General features: G+C 38.8%; 1 protein-coding gene and 2 non-coding genes across 3 annotated transcripts in view; 2 read left to right on the forward strand and 1 right to left on the reverse strand.

Annotated features, from left to right (window-relative positions):
• Positions 1–1,168: 1,168 nt before the first annotated feature.
• On the forward strand, positions 1,169–1,250 carry TRNAS-UGA. Its single transcript has one exon. It is a non-coding gene; the product is annotated as a tRNA-Ser (tRNA).
• Positions 1,251–2,356: 1,106 nt separating this feature from the next.
• TRNAS-CGA lies at positions 2,357–2,438 on the forward strand. The gene has a single exon. It is a non-coding gene; the product is annotated as a tRNA-Ser (tRNA).
• Positions 2,439–11,144: 8,706 nt separating this feature from the next.
• LOC589264 (adenosine deaminase-like protein) overlaps positions 11,145–25,812 on the reverse strand; it is a 30,729-nt gene continuing 16,061 nt past the window's right edge. Inside the window, exons 7-9 of the mRNA XM_030976801.1 lie at positions 17,497–17,635; positions 16,571–16,671; positions 11,145–12,014 (exon numbers count right to left, since the gene is read on the reverse strand). Of these exons, the coding sequence (XP_030832661.1) occupies positions 11,790–12,014; positions 16,571–16,671; positions 17,497–17,635 (465 nt within the window). The 3' untranslated portion in view covers positions 11,145–11,789. The remainder of the gene's footprint in view (positions 12,015–16,570; positions 16,672–17,496; positions 17,636–25,812) is intronic.

Genomic DNA, 25,812 nt, shown 5'->3' on the forward strand with positions numbered 1-25,812 from the left:
CCACACCGACACATGTGAAGAATCGCCAAGTGGCCTAGTTTGAAGGCATTTTGGAATCGGTTTGGCAGTGTGTCCGGACCAGAAATGTCTTGTATTAAAATAACAACACAAGCACGCAAATTAAGACAATTATCAAGCAATATTTATTTTCATATCTTAAATTTATTATGGCTGACCTTTAGAAATGCAATGTAAAAGCACGACTGAAAATATTTCAAAACTGCTATTAAAAGTATACAGTTACAACATGAATTATTAATTCAATGGGAACAAAGATTGCCGAAACTAAACATATATGACATCGATATCAGGGTGGCGATATGTCAATTACTGGAATACTGGGAATGAGTTTCTATTGGAGGGTATACATAATTAGCTCTCTTAAACACATGTACAGCATCTCGATTTTTTTCAGGTAAAGTCGTTCATATTAAACCATAATACATCGACAGCCACAGTAAGTAAAATAAGAAATATCGTCAACGTATTTTACATCGAGACAAAAATCTATTTTACAGAAAAATTACAAACCATCTCACGACATAGGTCGGCTTACTTCGAATCATCGGATCATCGCGTCAGGTCGGGTGGTCGCGTTACACGGCCTTTCATGAAACGAAAGCGGAAGATAACTCGACCTTTCTTAGATTTGCCATAGGGTTTTCACAAAGTCGGGTAAATTGGACGCTCAGGAGACGGAAAAAAAGGATGACGAATTTCAACGCGAACGGCTCTTCGTAACCACCATCATTTTGGAAGTCAAGGTTGGTAGATGTGTCGATATTACTAAGAAGCATGAACTCTACATCATCTATAAAGTCGAAAGCATAGTCTTCCAGAAGTGTATCTTGCACTCGGTGTAAGTTCGCCATGTTTTCGGGAGAGGGAGATTTCCAAGCGGTGACGTCAGCTCCTCCGTACTATACGTACGCGTTCACCGAAAAGCGAACCGCTTATTGTAACGAGGTATGTCCGTCGCTGAGCGAAAACTCGCTATTGTCACAAAATTAACGGTGCATTGAGAGCTTGCTTTCAGTAAGAATCAGAAAAGAATGGAACTTATTTTGTCTTTTTATGTAATACCTTGTAAAGCTGTGTAGGCCGAGTGGTTAAGGCAAGAAGCAGAAAAGACTTGAACTTACTACGTCTTTCTTATATATTTCGTAGAGCTGTGATGGCCGAGTGGTTAAGGCGTTGGACTTGAAATCCAATGGGATCTTCCCGCGTAGGTTCGAACCCTACTCGCAGCGTGATGTGGTTACCTTTTATTTGTATCTCTGTCAATAACTGTTGGGCAAATATTTCTTTTTACGATGACTGCTATAAGCCAGTTCGTAAATAGCTTTGGAACGGATGACCCCCAAATATCCACAGATCTTTTACACTATGGATACGTCCCACTTGTGCATTTTAGAATAATCAGTGTCGAAGTGATGGAGGTGCTTCATGAATACCTTTTGTTTGCCCTCTTGAGAAGAATATTTCCACCTGTGTATCAGATAAATGTACTGTCGGTACATAAATGAATACTAATTCTCGCTACCCCAAATAGCGATTCTGCCGAGATCCGGGGAAAATCCTGAAAACGTGCATTGCATTATGGGATAGCTTTTCGACATTACAGCTTCCTGTGCAGGCGCGCGATAGCGCAAACGTAAAACGCCGTCGCCACACAACGTGTATGCACCGAATATGTCGTCTGCTCGGTCTTGTTTTTTTTTCGCAAATATTTCAACGTTTATTTGAACATTTCATTCGTTGTTTTTTGCGTCTTTTGACATCAGTGACGATGGTTTTCTTTTGTGAGGCTGCACAGTGCTGGGCTCATGATTCCAAGCGTAAGAACCCTGAAAAATGGGGGTGGATGAAGGCCGTGACTTGGGATGGGACTCTATACCGGAAGTTGTAGTGACGACCCGAGAGAGTGAAAATTACCTCGTCTCGCGAATTTCGAGATTTTCGTACCTATTTAGGGTAGCGAGAATTACATAACTTTCATGAGCACGATACGAGTATTCGTCTCAATGGTTTTACAATTTGGGAACGAATGACCTTTATCTGCACATGCGCAAATCCTAATTACGAACTCGCTTATAGTAAGATAAACATTTTTTTTTTGAAGATGTTATAATTAAATTGTATAGTTATACAAAATTGTGTTCACCAAGTATTATGAATTCATTAGGGTTTGTTGTTATAATGATTAACAAAACCTTTGGCATGTGTTATTTAAAAAAAAACAATGTAACAGTATGTTGACAGTGTAGTACAGGCTCATTTAGTGCAATATAGTCAATGATAATTAAATTAAAAAGTACAAATTTTATTCAAATATGGTTGTGCTCTTTTACGTACAGCCGTGATGGCCGAGTGGTTAAGGCGTTGGACTCGAAATCCAATGGGATTTTCCCGCGTAGGTTCCAACCCTACTCGCAGCGTGATTTTTTTCTTCTCCTTTCCCTTTTGTAATATTATCATTTGGTAATTGTAATTTTTGTCATGAAAACCGTTATCGCAAGATAAATATTGTGATGAACATTGGGTTGTTTGGTACACTTTTATTTCTTTCAACTACAAGTTTTATTAATGGTTTCGTTGTTTTAGGATTAGCAAACCTTTGTAATTCATGGATGGTAGTTTGAACAAAAACCATGGTTACCATGGTTCTTTGTTATAAGGGGAGACCGTTTGTAGATGAGAGGGGTTTATTTCACAAACATTACCTCCGACATTTCATGAATAAAGAGGCAGCTTTTCACAAACGAACCGTGACCATCCGACCCGACGAGATGATCCGATGATTCGATAGGTCTCGGGTAACCCATTTTACTTTCTCTAAGATAACTATAGGAATGACAATGGCCGACGTGTTAACCATGTTAACATTTCATGATAGAAAGCTTTGTGCTATCCGTAAGGAAAAAAAAAACTGATACAAAACTATAACGAGGTAGACATAAAGAGGTACATTTTGTATATGCACCACAATATTGTATTGTATGTTATAATAACTGTTGATATCTTAATTCCTGGACCCCAGGGAAGAACAGTTTTGTTATACTAACAAAGCTGAATGGGTTATCCAGCCTTACACTATACCATTGATGTTACTATGTACATGCATTTTGTTTGTATTGTTTTTAATATTGTGATATGGAAAATAAATACCAATACCAATACCAATAATGATGTAATCCCTGATCGTTAAATGAAATGCTTCAAAGCGACTAAGAAGAGTTCCATACCATTCCTATATTGAATTTTGTTTTGAAATAATCGTCACGAAAATACTTTAAATGCTACATGTACAGCTTATAAGCATATAAAGAGAAGGTTGGGTTCTGGGAAAGGTGAAAAGTAATTTTTGAGCGTTTTCATTGTTATTATGCAAGTGTAGAAGAACATCAGAGAAAAGATTTCCCTGGAAAGCAAGGCTCTTAAAATGCCTGCATATGACATGTAACACCTTAAAAATGAGTACCTCATTTTATGCCACATGTTTGTGTAGTCCCATATACATCCTTATGTGTATAATGCTTGTTACTTTTACCAAAACTGGGCTAAAAAAAACATATTATTTTGATGATTCCAGAATCTCGCAGTACACGCCAATGTTCATATGCTACAGTACAATAGCATGACCAGAACTCAACTTTATCTTTAAGGCAATTATGCGGAATTTATGCATCTTTTTTTGTTGTTGCTGTTTCTTTCTACTACAACACGCCCTTTAAAAAGATTTATATTTGATCGATGACGCGTGGTGTGGAAGAAAGCTCACCGTCTGGGAAGTCGAGCAGGCATATGACAGATTGCATCCTGATATCCGGCATTTGTGAAATCGAGAGGCTTTAAACTCGCTGATGTCACAGTGAGAGAAAAATATCCTCAAGCACTGAATTGCTCCTTCTGATTTTGTTGGGCTCTATTTGACACAGGCGAGCGCGATCGTGAGTGCTAAATGCAAGATTATCCTGATACACCTTTGACATCCTTAGTCATAAAGAAGGAAAGAAAAGATACGTTATACCAAAGTCTTTCTTATGCAAGCAGAAAATAGAAAAGCCTCTAGTCATACGATGTGAAGACGAAGAACTATTAACATAAGACGTATCGTATACCTACTTTCAATACCAAATTGCCAGGTGGGTACACATTATTATGCAAGGCCTCGGCTTGCCACTGTTTTCGGTTAAACATGATGTGCTATTCTTGGTAACGCGAGGGTCATGCAAGGTTCTGTTTAAGATGGTGTCAAAGTACAGACAAGGATAGTCACCCTGATATGCTCGTCGCACACGAGACGTTGTTTCGACTGCATCATTAAACCTAAATCAAGCCTTTAAAGGGACCGGGACATTGTTTCACGCAACCGTCATAAGTCCAAGTTCGCCGACATCCCATTGAAACGGGTATGTTACAATGAACATGCGTTTCACTGGGATGTCGGTTGACTTGTACTTATGACGATTTCATGAAACCATTACCATTATCCTGCGCCAGTTTCTAATGTTCATCTTCCAATCAATATTTTGCATGACGCGTAGCACACCACACTAGTTGTTCTATGTCAGGCAAACTTCGCCACGTGTAGAAGGGGCATAATGATAATGATAATAATACAGTTATACAATAATACTAAATAAGGGTAGCCTCATCAGTATTAAATAATGTTCTCCCTGAGAGCCCTGCAATTATATTATTACCCCGGGTATAAGGCCCCTTGACCACGAGGCGTTTTTTTCGCGAATATAAACACACAGGATAATTTTAGACGCAATCACCACATACAGACGCAACCGCTCGATGCATGCAGGGTGTGATAGCCTGGCAAAGGTGTTAAGATTTTCCCGGAAACTGACTGAACACTGACGGAACACTGTCGTTACTATCAAAACAAATCAATTAGTGCATCAAGAACATGGATGTGACAACTTATGTGCAGAGTTTTTGTCTGAAGGGGGCCTTTTGATCACCTTCACTTTGGCATGAATGCTATTGAATTGAACAATCAATCAATTGGCGCGGTTGAGAAACGTCTCGTGTACACGTGAGGCTTCATTTGACATCGTACTGCGTCAGCCACTCTGAAGCGCCATGTAAGAGTGACAACGTCAGAAGGGGTGAATGCAACATAAACAGCGAAATCTTTGCATTGAATTACTGGTGCATCCACCAATTGCCTTCTGCCTTCATTAGCGTAGTAAATAATCACACACTCGAAATGACCTCTCGTGTATATTGGGCATAATTGCAAATGTTCTGGTGGGTAAACCGAAGGATGGACCTACTTTCCGATCTCAACATGACGTGTGCAAAATAGTCTTCACATTAAAAGCTCTCCTTCACTGAAAAAAACTAGGGTGTTGATTAATAACCACTTCGGGATCTCTGGCCACACTGGAACACCAGCAGGCCATTGAAATTACCCGATTGAAAAAATAATGGGAAATTCCCGTCTCAGGACTTTTCAATCATGTCACATAAAAAACAAAAAACAAAAACATGGTTTTGCAACTGAAAGCAGTAATCGGATTGACGCATCTCTGGTTGTAACGGATTTCTGGTTTGTAAAAAGATCCAGGTTTAACTTTGCCCTAGGCTAGGAATACGACGTGTGTTTTGTAGAGGACTATGCACCTAGTACGAGTAATATCCTAGGGAAGGCAAACATCAGAAAACGGGTAATAGTAGCACCGTAAGGTGGTTTTAAAGAGAAAGTTGAGTTCTGGAAAGAGGTGAAAAATTATTTGTGAGCGTTATCATTCTTATCATGCAAGTGTGGAAGATATCAGATAAAACATGTTCCCTGAAAAGCATGGCTCTTCAAATGCCTTCATATTCTAAATATGTCATGTAAAATCGTAAAAATCCTGGTAGGATTTTTAGGCCACGTGTTCGTGTAGTCCCATATACATCTTTCTGTGTACAGTGTTTGCAACTTTACCAAGACTTGGCCAAATTTCTTATCATTTTGATGATTCCAGAATCTTGCAATACACACAAATTCTTAAATGCTAGATGATCAACATTTTCTGGTCGATTCCACACCGTTTCTTTCACAATGCAATCGCATGACCAGCATTTGCGTGCCAATATAAATCTTACTGAACGAATTAGGTAAGGAGGCAATACAATGTATGAAATTTGATGACAAAAAATTAAAAGGCAACGTGAAGGATTGGAGCTCAAATAACACAGAACCACTCAATAATTTAACTTCAGGAGGGCACGTGTTGAAGCACGCGCGGCGAAACCAATCCGGTCGGCACCCATGACAGTTGTGCCCATAGGTTGTGACCTGTGCGTATGGTTAGGGACTTTTAGATTGAGTGGACGAGAACAGCGTGAACGTCCACTGATCATGCGTGTCAACTGCCCCTGTTGACTACGAATAGAAATCTTTTAGATTTCACTCGACGCTATATACGTCGACAGGAAATTTGACAAAAGCGACGGCGCGACAAATTTCAAAGGAGATTCCGCGCGTACCCGAATGCAAACAAAAATCACCGGCTGACTGGGCGGTGCGAAGGCGAAGCTCATGCACACTGCCACTAGCTATAAACCTTAATACGGATGCTATAACATATTATATACCTCACTTAAGAAATCCAGCCATCTGATTGGTCGAAATTGCACATATAACTATTCCTGTAAAATTCCCGGTAAAAATTCCAAACCCATGTAATAGTTCTAAAAATTAGTTCTAAAATCCCAGTAACCATGGTTACCGGAGAAATAGTTCAGTCTTGGTGAAATACCCATAGGTTTACATGTTAAAAAATGGTCTGAGCGATCGAGGATACCGAAGAATTGGTCGGTAATTTCAATACAATTGAATCTCGATCGATCTTACCGACAATTGTATCTTGCATTGTTGACATAAAGACGAAAATAAACTTCCAAAAACAACATCTGCCGATAGATGTTGATCTATGTTCGTGCCAATATGCATTGCAAAAGTAAAAGAAGGGCCCGTTTAATGGAGCTGCCGCGAAGCATCCAGCACGCGTAGCCGTTTTTAATCCATTTTAATGTATATATATAAGAGAAAACTGCTAGGGATGGTAACAGTGCGTGATGGCCGAGCGGTCTAAGGCGGTGGTTTTAGGTACATCACCATTTGTACGCAAGAGATCGAATCCCATCTCCGACAAAAGTTTTTTTATTTTTTATTTTTTAGTCTATTCTCAAAGATACACTCATAAAAAAAAAAACCGTGCAGATAAACTAGATAAAGGCCAAGGTGGTGTCATAAGTTGACTCTTTTTTTTTCGGCATATAAAAGTATTAATGACTGCCTTAATATTCAAGAAATAGTTGTTTTTATACGCTCAAGGGAATGTTACAATTGTGATATTGCCCGAGGCGTGCCGAGGGCAATAGCTCAATTGTAACCTTCCCTTGAGCGTATAAAAACAACTATTTTTCTCAAAGCAGTCATTAATACTATATTATACTAATCGAACTTTCACAGTTCAAGACAAAGTACCTTTAATGAGAATAACTTACTTCAGTTTCGTGAAAACTGTTGTTGCTCAAAGACAAAAATTATATCTCTAACTTTTATGTCAATCATCTTAAGGCTTGAGATGACGTCACATGTGAACATAGGTGCATGGCATTCTAGATTTACGACGACGGGAAAATCAAGGTGGACGCATTCTTTAGTCTGATAGTCTACGACGGAGACGACGTGAGATGACGTCTTACGTAGCATTCCACTATGTCGACGTGCAAATCTAAAAGTCCCTATTAACGCCTGATAATTACGCCTCGCGTGCTCACATCACTTGCGCTTAGTCTCGTCATAGCATGTACATGGCCTTTTCACAGCAAAATAGTATCGAAATTTCCTATTTCAATTCTTTGAATTTCTTAGCATGCGTAATTACCAGGCGTTAGATGCAGAAATGTCTAATCATATGTGTAAGCAGGCGTTAATGGCAGGAATGGCCAAATATATGTTCGTACCCGCGAGGTAAATGACAAACATGACAAGTATCATAAATCTAAGCGGTACGCCAATATTACGTGTAGAGTGCTTTTATAGAAAGAGTTATTACGAGTATCGGACGGTGGGGAAAGGGTCGGTAATTTGTCCCTCCTGACGTAACTTTGGCCAAGAAAAGATAATCAGCAACGGAGTTCACCATGTTACGGAATCTGAATTCAATGGCAACATTTTTATTGAAAACATACGGAATATTCTTTAAAAAAAAACTTACTGTTCGGTTGCCTAGTGCAAAACATTGATCTTTATCATTTTTTTCGGGAGGGGGGGGGGGGGGACAGCAATCCCTTTCTTATGGAAAAAATAACGATATTTATTCTTACTGGAAATAAAAAAATTACTGAAAATATGAGTAGGCCTATACATTTACTATATTCCGAAAATAAAATGAAAAATGCATCAAGCAACTTGATATTGAAGATTTCGAAAAATACAGATTAGACTATTGTAAAAAAAAAAAAAAAAAAAAAAAAAAAAAAAAAAAAGCAAAAGCAATTACGTGTATAAATATACATGCATACGTATGAAATGATATATTAGACGGCAGTACGAAGAGAAAACAAAATGAAATATACATCTCATAATTGGATACTCAATATCTTGAGAGCAAAAAAGGGATCACTGCAAATCCGATTATGGATACATGAATAATATTAAATTCCACTAAGTACAGAAAAGTAAAATGATATATAAACGCGATAATTGGAATCTTAAGATCTTAAAAATTAATGAACAGATTACTGCAGACGAGTGCTTGAATTTAATGATCCAGTTCAAGTGGTCTAGCTTAAGGATATACATGCCCCCCCCCCTCCCAATATATCGAGGGGAAAACAAAAAACCTGTGAATAGAAAGGATAGAAAAAAGGAAAAAGAGAAACATGAATAAAAAATTAACAATTAGATTTCTTCGTATATCGTCCATTGTTTGGTGACCATCCTTATTCCATTTTATCAACAGATCGATGGCCCCTCATGTTGCTGGTGCCTCCTCAATGCATAGACCTACAATGTATGTACGCAGCGATACTGCTTAAAGGAAACCTCATCCCAAAGAATAAGTGTACATGTAGGTTTTCTGCAAAATAAGGTGGATTCCTGCACTTTAAGGTCCAATATTCCTTACGAAAATATACAAGAGATATATAAATAAAGATATTGTTGGCATGATGTGATTTATTTATTTATTTATTTATTTAATTATTAAATGTTTTAAGTCATTAAAAAACATTCGCGGCCCGAGAGCCGAATTGCATTTTTTGTTTACAAAGTATACATCAGCGACAAAGTAAAAATACACGTAAAACATATGCATGATAACATTATGGTAGTAGAATTGAAATTATTTGTGTACATATAATATATAATTGTGCTTCTACGACACCTGCTCCGGCTACAATTACTCCGCGGCAATTCAGTACATTAATCAAACTCCCACTCCAAACCCCGGACAAGAAACCTACATCGCACCAAACCCAACACCAAGCACCAACCCAGCCCAAAACCCAACAACAAATATAACCCCAACCCGACATTCCTGATGAAATAAAGCCTGGAGAAACCGCCGCCGGAGCATGTGTCGGGTCGCCGTCGTTGCACATTATGGCAGATTACTTGGTACATATACAGATATCTAAATATTACTACCATATTAGCACTAAAAAATTTTAAAATTCGAAATTTATGGAATTACCCATATACCATGTCATTAGACCCAACAAGGACTGATAACGGCATTCCCGAATTGAATAATTTAGAAACTCACCCGATGTGAAAACATTCAAAGCCAAATTGGACTCGTTAGATAGTAACCTTGTAGCCGAAGCACACTTTAGAATGTTGGCGTGTTTGGCGTTTGACCCTTAACACCACGTATACGACAACCAGATGCTGGTGATTGTACGTCAAGGACAGATAAAGATACAGTTACAGAATCAGGTCTTATTGTAGCCTAATTGGGTTCCTGAGAACCCATTGGTTGCCAGGCATATTATTACCATAGGAATGGGAACTGAGAGTGATATATCATTAAAATATGATGGAACTACTTCATCTGACATACTACCTATCCAAAAAGTGATCTGCTTGATGATAACATCTACCCACGATATATTCTATTTTTCATTTCACTATATGAGCGTTGCTAGGGAGAAGAACTTCCTTAGCAACTAAAATTGCCACTTCAGCTCATATCAAAGTGTCAACTTTAGAGTGCTATAACTTTTTTTGTTAGAAAAGCAATGAACTTGTAAATTTGAATATATTATTAACCATACTTATGGACAGTTTCCCAAAAATTCTCAATTCAGTAGTCATCTTAATTCATTAAATATGGAGAAATATGTTTTGGGGGCAATTCATATTTTTGAATACATATTGTAAAAGTTCACATTTTTTGCAAATTATCCTCAAAACTATTGAATGTCATGTCATCTTGTAGGTAATGTAATTCCCTTTTATATGACACCTCATACATGGTAAAATGATATTCCCTTAAAAACTTATCTCCAAAATCATTTAATAAAAGTTATACCTGGCGGCCATTTTGAAAGGCGGCCATTTTGAAAGGCGGTCATTTTATTCAAGCAGCATAATGTCAAGTTAGTCCGCCTAAAATTTTTGCAGGAAATTTGCCCTGAACACTTTGATACTGAGCAACCTTTAACAACATCCAATGTCTCAAAAAACCCAATTTGGGGCTTTACCCCAGGTAATACTGAAACATGAGCCAAATTATTGTTCAATAAACTTTTTTTCAAGGAACATTTCTAAAAAAATGTTTACTAGACCAACTTATGATTCCCTTCGAAATCCTACAAGCAAGTATTTACAGTGTAGCACACGAATATTTAAGTACATATAAATCTTTGGGTGACTCATAGCAAAATCAAATACTGAGACGGAACAAAACTTATAAACGAATAATTAAAGTATCGCTAATGATGAACATAATATTGCAATTTGGCAATAGACGACAGGAAGAGAGGTATATACAAAAGATTTAGCTAATACTGCCACGATCTATAAATACTGTACAAAAATGTTCTACATCATTAATCATGAATGAACTCCCCGTGACTTGCCGCGATTGGACCAATAATTGGCCTGTACAATTCCCCCAGTTAACACTTTTCAGTCGGGTTCAATCACTCTCCATATCCATCCATATAAATCATTTAATATCCCCTAAGCCCGGAATATAATCCCAGATATACATCTTCATCAGGCTTTGATTTTTAATCAAGGCGACCTATTTTTCCCTTCCATTTATTTCCTCCTCCGCTCCCGACAAAATAAGGGGAGAGAGAGAGACGTTCAATTTTTCCTCCAGGGCTATATTAACCTTACAGTTGTTTTCATTATGATAAATGGTCCACCTCCATCGTCCTTTTAACAAATAAAATAATATTCGATGTTGCAAACCGATCTGCATATATCCTGGTCTGGTTGTTCAATGGGGTACACATCGGTTTGGTCAAGTCATTTTTTCCTAGCTTGGAATCTACGCCTTTGATTTCGCTGGTTAACTGCGGGTGTGTATAAATCCGCTTAACCCCGTTTGTCTTGAGCGGGCTGATGTAGACTACTCATATAATAATACTGATACTGATATAGCGTGACGTCACCTTAGTGTTCCTGTGACATCAAACAACTCTCCTCATTTTTGAAGGAAACCTAAATCATTTACTCAATTTCTAACAAGCAGAATTTCTTTCATCTACCATTTCCAATTACATTCTCTTGGTTACTCTGTTTACACACAAAATACAATTTAAAGGCTTTCTCCGTTAAGCACTCCCGCCTCTCCCAATCCAAGTTTGATTTTCTCTTTGGCCCATATGGTCCGCAATAGTCCTTTAATAGTCTCTCCACCAAAAATACAGTCGACTGCCCCTTCAGACATGTCCCAGACATCATGGCGGGAGAGGTTGAAGGTGTCGGCAGCCAGCAAGTACTCTTCGGAGAGATTGGTCGAGAACACACCTTTATCATCCGTCTGAAAGAAACAGAAGTTATTATTATTATTATTATTATTATACATTCGGCAAAAACAAAGAAAATCATTGAAAACGAAACAAGAGTACATTTGGAAAAAAGTCACATGGATGCCGGGAAAAGAAAAGATTAACTAAATAACTGTAACCCGAAGGTCTTCTTTGTTGAGGCTGATAATAGTTAGAGATGTTGGGGAACTGGATGAATATCACAAGATTATTAATAACGAGAGGTTCTTATCTATTATGGTATGAAAACGATTGCCAATTTAATCGTTGGTATTCCATAAACTTTGATTTCAGGAATACAGAACAGGATATCCCAGTCGACTGACGGGAAACGATACCGACGGCCCACAAGAACGACGGCCCAAGAACATTAGCTGTGTTCGTCTCACGTGAAACCCTAACAAATGTTGCCAAAATACCAGCGAGACCGACAGATCAGTCTCATGGGCTGTCGGTCTCTTGATCCGTCGATTTAGTGAACTCTTAGATAGCTAAAATTAATTATACCGCAGGCCCGTGTGATCTCGTAATTGTTATTGTGGGCTGTAACTTTGTGGACAGAACACTATATACATGTATGACAATTTCATGTTGAAGTCCACTTTGTCTCAAACATTTTCACATTGAAATAGCCGAAAGCCATTAATAATATTTGATATCGTCACGTATGAACCGACCTAGCTATCAGCATACAGGCCAGTGGTTTCCCCCTATTTTAACTCTGGACATTTCGAAATTGATACGATCGCCCTTGTCCACATCAGTTTTCTCTTACCCGACCTACTTGACCGTATGGACAGAACATTCAGAAGAAGGGGAAGAAAGATCTAAAATCGATGAGTATCTTGTCCAGTCTGTTTGTTTTCAACTCCATTAACATGGTTGTAACAGCAATTATTGATCTAAACTTTCTTGAAACATTGCAACCGCAAAGGTCTGCCACCTACTAAAAAATTGTGCCAGTGTTTTTAGGAATGATTTCCAATTCAAAAGGCTCCCCTTTCTTACGCTTCGTTTCATATACATGTAAAAACTAAGTTGTAATGAATACATTATCAGGGATTATCTTCAAAATTTTCTGTACCTGTAATTTCGTGGTCTAAGATACTCATTCAGCACCATACTTTGCTGCTGTGTGAGATGGTCTGAAAAATCATCTGGGAGCAAGCAAAGCGAGCGTGCAAAAACGTTGAGATTTTATAGGTCACATTGCGACTGATTGATTCTCATTATTAGATGAAATAACCAATCGCGCTTGAGTTTTAAGCAACATCTTATAATGAAAGAATGAATAAGACTTTCAATTATGATACTTAATGACTAAAGGTATAAATTTGAGCGAGCGTAGCGATCGAGTTTTTGAGGAAATTTGAAGAAAATTGCTTCAGTCGCAAAAAAAATTGGGGCACATGTAAGGGGCACATGTAAGGGGCTTTGAGAAATCAATCGTTCCTGGTGAGATAAGGGTGATAATAATATCTGGGCCGCGTATTTTAACGAGTTATGATTGATCTTAAGTTTGATCAATAAACAGTGAGTCATAGGCTTACGCTCAATATTAACCTTACGATCAAAAGGCTTTATAACACATGGCCCGGCATTTATCACGTAGAGTAGTTATGCATGTATGTCTTTTAACATGAATTATATTTGGTATTATAGTTGCTTTAAACCTTTAAATTCTTAAACAAATGGCAATTTATTACCTTGGCGAGAGAAGGGACGTTTGATAGCTTTAAAAATGAGCATGATTATATTTATAAAAGGGGAACAGTTGTTTTAACAAAATTTGGGGCATTGTGCCTGCTGCCCCGTTCCAGCTGTACTGCTTTTAGATAGATAGATAGATAGATATATAGATAGTATATTGGTTTCTAATATATCTCACTTTACAAAGAGTAACAAAAACTACCAACATATTGAAAATGATTATAATTTAGTACATGTACATACAATACCGGAACACACTATTCAGAAAGTTGTCCTTCAGTTGAACTTAAGAGATATAGTGGAGGAGCCTATGGAAAAGTAGAGCTCGTTGTGGATAGGCTTCTTAAACTACAAATGACATAATTAACTAAAGTTAGGTTTATAAAATACAAATACCCGCTAAAACAGGGAAAGTGAAGTTACATGGATACATGAACCGATACTAACAACTAACTACAAAAGACAAGGGAAAGCCCGGAAAGGGAAGGGAATATATCTGCAGCTTATTGAAAAAATAGTACAATTAGTTTGTTCTCAAGATGAGTAGAGTATGTACCTAGTTGGCATGGCCATACCGTTATATACTCATTGGAATCGACAGAAGTATACTGCTTGGAGACAAAAATAGTCGGGAATCAGGAATGACAACATTTATTCAAATAATGACATTTCAATTTTCTTCTGAATACATCGTAGCGGTAGAATTTTTTTTACTGTTCCTGCAGCTCCGATTCTTTGAAACTGGATATGGCACTAGATATGGCACTAGATGACCACAAAAGGGCAAAATTTGTAAGTGATAGTGGAAAATATAAATAAAAATGAGCACTTATCAAATGGAAATTACATCACAAGTAACAATGGGCACCTATCATAGGTGAAAAGAAGCATGAATAATCTTGCATCTATAAGAAAGGGAAGGGGCACTTAAAAGACAGGGAAAAGACACTCAGAGGTGAAAAGGACCATTTTTTTAAGGGGGACTCATTAAAGTAAAAGAGGCACCTATCAGATTTGGAAAGAGGCACCTATCAGATTAGCATAGAGGCACTTCTTAGTGTAGAAAAGGGGATATATATGAATAAAAAGAGGGGAAGGGGCGCTTATCAGAAGGGGGAAAAAGCTCTTATTAGCAAGGAAAAGGAGCACTTATCACAGGTACAAAGGGAGACAAATTAAGAAGGGAAAAGGGACATTTATTACAAAATGAAAGGGGCACTTGTCGAAGTAAAAGGGGGCTGCTTTTGTGTTACTTGAAAAAGTGGAGCAAAGGGGGCACTGAGCCCCCAGCCGATCAGGAGCACCGCCTCTGCCAAGAGCATATAGCCCCCCCCCCCCCCCAAGACTCAGTCGCTATCTTCACAATTTTTCTATGATTTATACTAAACCACCATAGTCAATCTTGTAGACCGTTGGTCTGCTCGGATGCTCCTGTTTAATAATCTTTAAAGTCTTCCAATCTTGTAACGTGAGCCTTGTTGAATTATGCATATGCTGTAGTTGAGCCAACATGCATGTATGCCTGCCTTATTTGTCAGGTCACCGACAGGGTAAGCTTTCACATGTGTTTTTTTTTTTTAACCATTTCCTTCAAGGGAAACTGTTTAACAGACAACTACTCTAAAAGAAAGCAGAAAAATCATAGAAGAATTAAGATTAGTGAAAGTTTGAATTGAATCGGACAAAATGAAAGAAAGTTATGAATTTTTAAATTTGTTTTTACTATCAGTATGGGCACTTCAAATTGGCTGAATCGGTAAAGTCACTTTGACGAAGTGCCGGACTACTTTCCCCATTTGATTCAACCCTCAAAATGACTCAATTTAACTTTTTCAAAAATGTATAGCTGAGGAGTTTTGTTCTCTTTAGAGGGCCCATAATAATATGCTAGCCATACTATATTTCGAGTGGCGCCACGAGGGAGAAAGCACTTATATTAGGAAAAAAGAGAAAATAATTATATTTTTGAACACAACAAAGGGAGGGTTGTCCCATGAGTACATCACAGACCAAAATGCCAATTTAAGATTCGCATGATTTTAGTTATCTAAAGTTATCTAGCTTTCCGTTTCTCATATTTTTCAGGTTTCAAACCAATAAAGTTATTGCAAGGGTTGGATTGCATTGTGAATTTTCTAAAAATGTATATTGTATTGGTTAACATTTGATCAAAAAGGAATATTAATGAACTTAAAGCCCACTAAAGTGAGTAGCTTAGTCAATAGTGTATCTACATGTATGGGGTGGTAGAGGCGGCAAGTACCCCAGGCAGCATTTGAACGGCCACAATAAAATGGGGGGGGGGGGAGAGTGGAGGAAAGCAAGAAAGATATGAAATGAATGAATGAATTACGGTATGAGGAATATATTAATAGAAAACTACTGCACTTTGATATCAAAAATTTGAAACTTAACGGTTCATTTACACCTGAATCTTTTTAATGTTCCAATATTTGGGCAGCTAGGAAGCCAATTCAGTTATGCTGATGTTGAAGTAATGTATTTGCCATAATGATTTTTGTTGTGCTTGCTCGCTTTGCTTGATTGTGAAATCATGTAAACAGGAGGCCTCACCCCCCTCCCCTATTTAAATATGCCCAACCATATATAATTTCAGTGTTCTCTTGCAAATTTTCATTTGGGTAAAATACATTTAAAAAATTGTGTTTTTTAGGGTTAAAAACTTGAATACGCCAGTCACCACTGGTGTTAATGTAGCCGATTTTGAGAGAATCACTGCAGTGAAAGCACGTTTCTGTCATTTAAAAAAAATTCCTTTTACAAAGATTATTACAAAACAAAGGTTTGAAAAAAAAAGTTTGATGACAACATTGCTTACACATATAACACAAGGATGATTCTTGTTCATCCAGTACTTCAAATGATGAGAAGCAGGGCTCTCCACAGCTCCTCCAATAAGATTCGACGTTAAGCACATTTCTGCAATAACAAAGAAACAAACCACTTTGATGTCTTGCTACACAAGTACATAAAGATACAAATAACTCGTTCAGAAAAGTTCATATCAGCAGGCCTGCATATCAGGATTAGCATTAATTTTTTGCACATCAATATTGAATTTATTTTCAATATACCGTTGAAAACAAGGAAGAGAGGAAGCCAATAATCAAATAAACATAACATTTGCTCGGTGTTAATGTATCGTGGAAAGAAAGAATTGGCGGATCCATTTAAGGGAACAAAATTAGTTGCCCCCACCTCAAAACGAAAATGTAACAAAGGCACTCTATGGTATACTAATTTGTACTTTAGAAGTTTTCAAACACCCCCCCCCCCCCTCCCCCGCCCACACACACACACACACACACACTCTTTGACAATCAGTAGGGCCTGTCCTTATCAGCTCGAATAGTTTGCCAAATAGCCTACTATAGCCCGATCACGAAATTGCCGGCTATTTGGCAGGTGAAGAAGGAAACCAGCCCGAAGACTCACACTATGCACGAACATTGAGCAAAATATTTCGAGCTAATTTCTCGAGCTCGAGTTCCGAGATGATGAAAACGCGATTTGTAACTTTGGGCTAATTTCCCCAAATAGCGGGCTATTACCAAACTCGAGCTGATGATGACAGGCCTTATGATTCACCCTTGCAATAGATAACCACCATTATTAACACGGCGTTATCTTCATTCCAGAAACATTAGACATTGAATAAATGATTCATGGAATCATAACAAATGAAAACAATAGAATCGTCGCCCAGCGGGGCCACAAAACAATCCTGAATATCGCTTCCCCTACCTATGGGTATATTGGAGCGTACAACGGTATCTACCAGGTCTTGATCCCCTCCAGCCTCGGGGTGAAGGCATGTCCCGTGTCCGATGCGATCTGGCGGGATCCCCAAGAGAATCCGACTTTCTTCGTTACAGCCTTGGTGCTTTAAAAAGAAAGTTAGAGTAAAAAAAATATAGACATAAAAAGATTTGCATTACTTTACACAATTCTCAATTATCTTGACAGTCTGACTGGGAAATAGTATTGGTTGACATTGTAAGAAATGTCAACTTATGTTCTTTTCGTTTTGGATTGGTCTGTTCTGACTTAAATCGGTTTGAAATTATTTATCTTTTTTTCAATTAAATCTATTAACAGGGAGTATAGCAACATATGTAATGTCAGAATAGATAGCCATGGTATGTTCTGCCATTACACAGTGTAAGTAGTCTACCGAGCTTTCCGTTGCATGGCATCCATTTGTAAACAATTACAACATTCGTTTGACATCACTAGCATCCAAGCCAGATATTATTCACATTCGACAGGCAGCCCTTGCGAATGGACCGACAGATTTGCCGATAGAATATTAATATATCCACAAAATCTTGAAGTTTCCATTACGGGAAGTGATGGTGGGGGGGGGGGGGGACTTCCCTCCAACTCTTGCCATCGATAATGTGTGGCATCAACCTTCCCCTTTCTTTATAGTAGCTTCTCTTGTTTACCACCGAACGATCTATTCTGCAACCTACGTCAGGGATCAGACACGGCACTTGTAATCAGGCACCTCTCAAACATGCAGATGCTTTTAAAAACAACTAATACCCCATTCACAGTGGTTTTGAAATTTGTAGCGGCGTTGTAGCGGAGCGGCGACACCGCCATAACACCGCTACAAATGCATTCACAGTAGAAAAGTTATCCCGCTGCAGCAGCGGGATAAATATCATGTACCCATTCACGCTGCAGCGGGTGATTTTTATTACCTCCGTAACAAACACGTGTATGCATGGCTCATGACCCGCGAGTGACCCCGATATGACCGGAAATACTTCAGCGCGGGGTTTTCGATTGCTTGAAATTGCGCGCGCTAGCTGTACTTTACACACTCTTCCTCATGTAGCTAGCTCGATTTAGCTATGGATCTATCTATACTTTTATCGATCATATTACTTTTTAAAAAACTAGCATTTTTATTGCTTCCAGTCAGAATATTTTAATTTTTTGAAGTGTGAAATATTTTTATTTGGATAATTATAATATCTACATAATAATAAAATCAATTTGAATCCACTGGTTACTTTATTTCTATTTCACTTTATGTTCCCCATTGCTGGAGAAAAGAGGTCAGTGATAGGTAAGTAAACAAATCACACGTGTTTGTCGCGGTGTTATAGCGGAGAGCCTTCACACTGAGTAAACACCGCGACAGCAGCGGGACTGTCCCGCTGCTGTAGCTAGGCGAACCTAGCGATAGTTTGTCGCGGCGTTATCGCGAGGCGGTGTTATCCCGCGATAGTTTATAACGGGTCCGAGCCTTCACACTGAAGACAACACCGCGACAGCAGCGGGACAGTCCCGCTGCTGTCGCGGTGTTTGAGGCCACTGTGAATGGGGTATCCATTCACAGTGGCCTCAAACACCGCGACAGCAGCGGGACTGTCCCGCTGCTGTCGCGGTGTTGTCTTCAGTGTGAAGGCTCGGACCCGTTATAAACTATCGCGGGATAACACCGCCTCGCGATAACGCCGCGACAAACTATCGCTAGGCTCGCCTAGCTACAGCAGCGGGACAGTCCCGCTGCTGTCGCGGTGTTTACTCAGTGTGAAGGCTCTCCGCTATAACACCGCGACAAACACGTGTGATTTGTTTACTTACCTATCACTGACCTCTTTTCTCCAGCAATGGGGAACATAAAGTGAAATAGAAATAAAGTAACCAGTGGATTCAAATTGATTTTATTATTATGTAGATATTATAATTATCCAAATAAAAATATTTCACACTTCAAAAAATTAAAATATTCTGACTGGAAGCAATAAAAATGCTAGTTTTTTAAAAAGTAATATGATCGAGCTAGCTACATGAGGAATAGAGTGTGTAAAGTACAGCTAGCGCGCGCAATTTCAAGCAATCGAAAACCCCGCGCTGAAGTATTTCCGGTCATATCGGGGTCACTCGCGGGTCATGAGCCATGCATACACGTGTTTGTTACGGAGGTAATAAAAATTACCCGCTGCAGCGTGAATGGGTACATGATATTTATCCCGCTGCTGCAGCGGGATAACTTTTCTACTGTGAATGCATTTGTAGCGGTGTTATGGCGGTGTCGCCGCTCCGCTACAACGCCGCTACAAATTTCAAAACCACTGTGAATGGGGTATTAGAGAAATAGAAGAAGCAGAAGCAGAAGAAAAAGAAGAAGAAGAAATGTCTGCCCCGATTTGACATCTCTTATTATTATACAGACACAAGGCACTTCAGCTCTCGGGGCCAGTCAATGTACTATGCGTGGCGCGTGGGTCTCCCGGATCAGAATTAATAACCTAATGGGCAAATGAAGACGGGTAATTCTTCACAGAATAATTTAGGTAACTGAGAGGTATAGTGATATGCATTCTTCATCCTGTATACCCTAAGGTCTTCAAGTGTTTCACATCAAGAGAATCAGTTCCAGATATTTCCACATCAATGAAAGCCGATCTTTGGAAAACAATATACTAAGAGAAGATAAAGCATGGAAATATGTAGATCACTGCATTTTGTGATTAATCATTTCCGTTTTGAAAAAAGTAGCTGAAGTAGAAAAGACACTGATTAGCACCATTTTAAAACTCCTGTGGTTGTTTGTGAAACAGTATCACATTACATCAAAATGCATGAGTGGCTGGAAGACAAAAAGAAGTGGGCTAAAAATATCGTCTTCCATACCCTGCCCCCCCCCCCCTCACACTTTCTTCTTATATTTTGTATTCCTACTCTTAAACGGTCTTGCTTGGTTTTATATATTTATAATATTTTTCTTTTTAAAAAGCAGGGTAGATACATAAAGAGTCACAGAGGGCCTACTTCAGGAGGGAGCTCTGTTATGAACAAAATGATACAAAATAAAAGAAAATAAAACAAAAAGTTCGCTTTCGATGGCTGCCTGCCGTAGCAATAAGCAGAATTGACAAAAGACTTAACTCCGTTTCGTAGACAATCAGCCATGCATGAAGACTTTCGTTTTTTTTTTAGCATCAACGAAACGGAGTTAAGTCTTTTGTCAATTCCATTCGTTGCTACGGCAGGCAGCTAGTGAAAACAAACTCGTTTGAATCAAATTATGGAAATGCAAGCATAACTTTAAACAAACAGAACTTTGTTATTCCTGGCTCATTTTTCCTGATTGAGGTGTTATATGAAAGGGCAAAAATTGACCTTTCTAGAAATGTGATTTACTCCTTGAAAGCCCGCCAAATGACTTTTTGGTTTCCTCTCTTCAAATTGTTTTTAATCACTCATGCGAGAAATATGTATCATATGAGTTGTATCAAATGAAAAAGGGGGGTCTAAGCTTTACAAATATGTGTCATTTATTAATTATAATTGTGATTAAGTTATGATAAAACATCGATGAATCTCGGTTTCGTTTTTTTTCTGGGACGCACTGTATAGACACTTCTCGAATAAAACCTAGACAATATTAAGAAAAAAAGTGTTGGTCACGTGGCCGTGCACATCCTAGCAAGCACACTTTCCGGCAAAATTTATTTTAGGGAAAAAAACAGAAAGCAGACTTGAATTTAATTTAATTGAATGCAAAACGATCTGAATACAATTATCTATCGAATTTAGAACGGGATAATGGCGTTAATAATACTATAAGAAACTAGATGTTTGTTTAAAGGCCTTTGGCATTACATTCTTTTAGTCTTAGAGTTGAAATATAAAGATAACTTTCAATAATATCAGTCTTTATCGGAAATGTTTTGATTCAATTACAAATACAAACTAACAAAATTCATAGAGTGATTGATACGTTTCAAGTCCCAAAGTTACTGAGCAAAAATGCAGTGAATCAAATACACAATAAAGTGCTCGAAGTCTATTCCCATATCATGCAAAAACAGGAAGCAAAATAAAACATTGTTTTCAAACCGTTGACAAAAAACGTTGCATTTCCTCACATTTCTCATCTTCTAAATGCATTTTCTTGAGGCATTATTATAGACAAACACATTTCGTACGTGTCATAAGAAAATAGAGTATATTATTTCCTATCATCGTAAACATTTACAGGCCTCTGCATACCTGCCAACATTTGAAATCTGTACCCTTAGCGGCAGCCTGGGGGCGCTCACATTTCGCATTTCCTAAGTGCATTTTTCTTGAGGCATAATGTTAGACAAACACATTTCGTACGTGTCATTGGGGAATGTAGTATATTATTTCCTATCCTCGTATACATGTAGAGGTCTTTAGGCTGTGTATGGATCAAAGGGTTAATATATCTTACCAGTAATAATTCGTAGAATTTGAGCTTTCATGCTGTTTACATATTTCCATCCCTTTTGTCTTCAACTTACAGCCGTGTTTATTCAGTGTCTATTCTACTTCAAGGATCTATGAATAAAAAAAAGGACAAACAACTAGTCCTTTTAACCGACCCTACATCCCACTCATATGTGAATTTCGTTTTGTTATTGTTTGGACATGTGGATGTTAGTGTGGCGTAGCTACGGGAGACACCCGGCCCCCCCCCCCCCCCCCCCACTCAGAAGTCGGAATGACCGCATGCGTGTTGCCAAAATGTCCGGTAAAGGGGTACTTTTCGTGCGACAAAATCCGGCCCGAGAATTGTAAAAAAAAGGGGTGTATTTGACTTTTCACCCGGAGATTTCTTTAAAAAGGGGGTGTTTTTCTTTTTTTCTCTCATCTCTTTGGACACCTGAGAAATTATTCCGAATTTAGGGGGGTAAAATGAGCATTTTTGCTGAGTTAGGGGGGTCTCCAAGACAGGAAAAGCCCGCGAAAGGGGGGTTCGGAAATGTTGGCATCCTCAGATAGGGGGTGCTTTCAAAAATAGGGTACGAGCATATGCGTACCCTAAATAACACTGAGTGGGGGGGGGGGGGGGCGGGGGGAGACACCGAAGCATGTGACCATCAAAGGGAGGGGGGAGGGAGAGAGGAAGAGAAAAAATATTGATAATAGTCACATTTGTAGAGCACTTAAATACTACGTTTCTGAGTGCTTTTCATTGTAGTTACTGTTACCCCGTCCGCTGGATTCAATTGCAAATCCGAACATGATAGTGCCTACGTTCCGTTCCCTGAGGGAGTATTCCTGCCAGGCTCCACGTTACAAATGCACACTAGCCAATCCGACCACATCAACGTTCGCATCCTACCATGCACCCATTTCATACCTGGATGGAGAGTGGCAAATGTAGATTAATGTCTTGCCGACATGGCAAATTTAAGGACATAAGTGCCAAGGCGGGACTCGAACCACGAGCCATTGTATCCCCAGTCCAGTGACGTATCCGCTAGACCGCGACATCTCTGTTACAGGACCTCCTTCCACCCCTATCCTCTTCGATGACCTTGGACAATTGCATTACGTTCATTCATCAAGTGAGACTGGTGCCCCTCCTGGTGATGCTAGTGCCCCCCTCAATGCCTAGAAGCACGCTACGCCACTGCTTAACAAAGAGTTTTTTGAGTTGGCGATTGGTGTCTTCGGTGATATTAACCCATACTGTTATAGAGGATGCATGGCTGGCTAAGAGGCACGGGTGGATATAAAGGGCTGTACGATAAGGTACTACAATTATTCCGAATAGTGACTTTCATAGGAACACGATTTCGGAAATCCCGCCGACCATCTCCATCTCCAAGTCCAACACCACAAATCAGAATAATCTCTCTCAAGGAAAAAATAAAGTCAACACCCATTTTCACCATTACAGTATGTGACGGGTGATCCTCCAGTCAGACGATCCAAAGGCATGAAAGGGGGTGACCCCTTGCCCCCTCGCCCCCCCCCCCCCATATATCTGCATATGCATGGTAAGTGAACTTGCATATTGTTGCTGATGAGAGGTAATGCTAACTGTCAGGGGTAATATCAACTAGCCAGGAGACACTTGCAGGAATATCCGATCTCCTCGGAGTCAAGTCGAATTCTTGCATTGTGTTTACAGTTGACATTAACGACTATGATAGATGATGTTTCCTAAGGGTCAGTTAACCAGAGGATTATATTCAACATGTATAAAGGTGCTCCTCTGATTGGCGAGGTAATATTTTTAGACCAGGGGGGTGGCAGCGTCAGCTTGAATGATTGGGGTCGCACTAAACTTTCAAACAAAGCTGGCTGAAAAAACGGATACTCACATTCTTAACGTTGCCGCTATCGATTCAGAAAAGGTTTCAGGGGCAGAGCGTGAACCAAGTCATGCGGGGGGGGGGGGGGCACAGGTCTTTACTTTACTAGATCAGCGTTTTTCAACTTGTTATATTTCATAGTCACGGCACCCTTTTCGGAGTTAAAAGACAGACAGGATTAAATGTCACCATACTTCGTAAGAAACTTTTTTATCGATATATCCTTTTCATAACCATCGTGGTATCCTCCATTATTTTCTTCATTTTCATGATCCTTTCTTTATTCATTTCCACGTTTACATATCGCTAAACATCCCAGATGAACTTGCAAAACTTTGCGTGGCCGATTATTAAAGCACTTAAAGCTAGTCTGTACTAGTTTGGCCAGGAGGGATTAGACCACCCAGTTTGATAACTGACAGGTGGCTATCTCATCAACTCAGCTATCAATTAAAATAAAAAAAGAGGATCATGGGGGACCAACGGGCACCGCTTAGGGATTGTTTTCTTTATAGAGGGAGCAAGTAGCTACCAGTAGTACAATGGGGTTTAAAATTTCTTTTGTACAAACTACTGAATCAAGTGAATGCAAGCATCAAACACTTTGCGCTGGAAGAAAAAAAATTCTACACAAAAGTATATCGGCGGCCTATTTCCTTTATTTGTTTAAAAAATCGGTTAATAATGATGCTCTTTGCTACCAAACAAAAATTAAAATGAGACTGTAACAATAACTATTGTGTCAAGGAAATCCCACTATAACTAATAAATTAGATTATCGTCTCTCGGGCATGTGGCTATCAAATTTTCAGCCTCTTGAATAACACAATTGAACATTTTCCCCAGTAGATATAACCTTACATCTCTCTTTCAGCTGTTCACTTTGGATATCACAGACACATGGGTGGGTCATTCTTCGAATTAAGGTTCCGTAAACATCATTGTGTAACATGGAATCCACTGATTTAATTACCGGTTCTCCAAGGAATAATGTTTTGTGGAAAGTGTGTCATGGGTGAAATGGCTATTCGCCTGACATCTTGGTGATTCGATCTCTGTCAGGAGAAACCATATAGCTTGGAGATGTAATAAGCTCAAGTGCACAAATCTACAGAAATATGAGCGGGGGAAACAAAAATCAATTTCAGTTAATGCAAGAGTCAGATCCTGACAATCACTCATGTTGATATCAATCTGGGAAATGAAATGTATCGGACTTCCACACAATAGGGATGATAGTAAATGGAAACTCGCAACCTAAAGAAAAGCACAATTCCTAGCTTTCGACTACAAAATTATGGGGAGAAATCAAAACTTGTCTGTGTTATCCAATTTATCTGATGCAAATTTAAGAAAACAAACAAACAAAAAAGGCTCTGAAAGTGTATTAACATGTTCATCTGGAGTTCGATAGACAGCCCAAGAGACCGACGAAACTAATAAAGAGGAAAAAGTGACATCCAAAAGATACACAGGACCAACAGAACAAAGATTCACAGGGGGATACAAAATGTCGGTTTCGTGGGCCGTCGGCATAGTGAACCATCTGAAGACAGAAAACAAGAGGCTAGAAGGCACCCGATACCATACTGCTACTTCTACCGATGATACTACTATTACTACTACTACTACTACTACTTCTACTTCTACTACTTCTACAAGGCATATTAACATCTAGTATTACCGCTGCAAATTCATGACAGTGATAATACAACCTTTGTCACAATACAGATTTTCTTTCATATGACCAGCTATACAGTGCGTCCCAGAAAAAACGAAACCGAGAATTATCGATGTTTTATCATAAATTAATCAAATTTATAATCACTAAAGGACACATATTTGGAAAGCTTAGAGCCTCCTCTTTCATTTGATGCAACTCATATGATGCATATTTCATGCATGAGTGATTAAAATGAATTTGAAGACAGGAAACCAAAAATTCATTTGGCGGACGGTATCTGAA

This window comes from Strongylocentrotus purpuratus, unplaced genomic scaffold (assembly GCF_000002235.5).
Source record: "Strongylocentrotus purpuratus isolate Spur 01 unplaced genomic scaffold, Spur_5.0 spur5_scaffold_9, whole genome shotgun sequence".
NCBI lineage: Eukaryota > Metazoa > Echinodermata > Echinoidea > Camarodonta > Strongylocentrotidae > Strongylocentrotus > Strongylocentrotus purpuratus.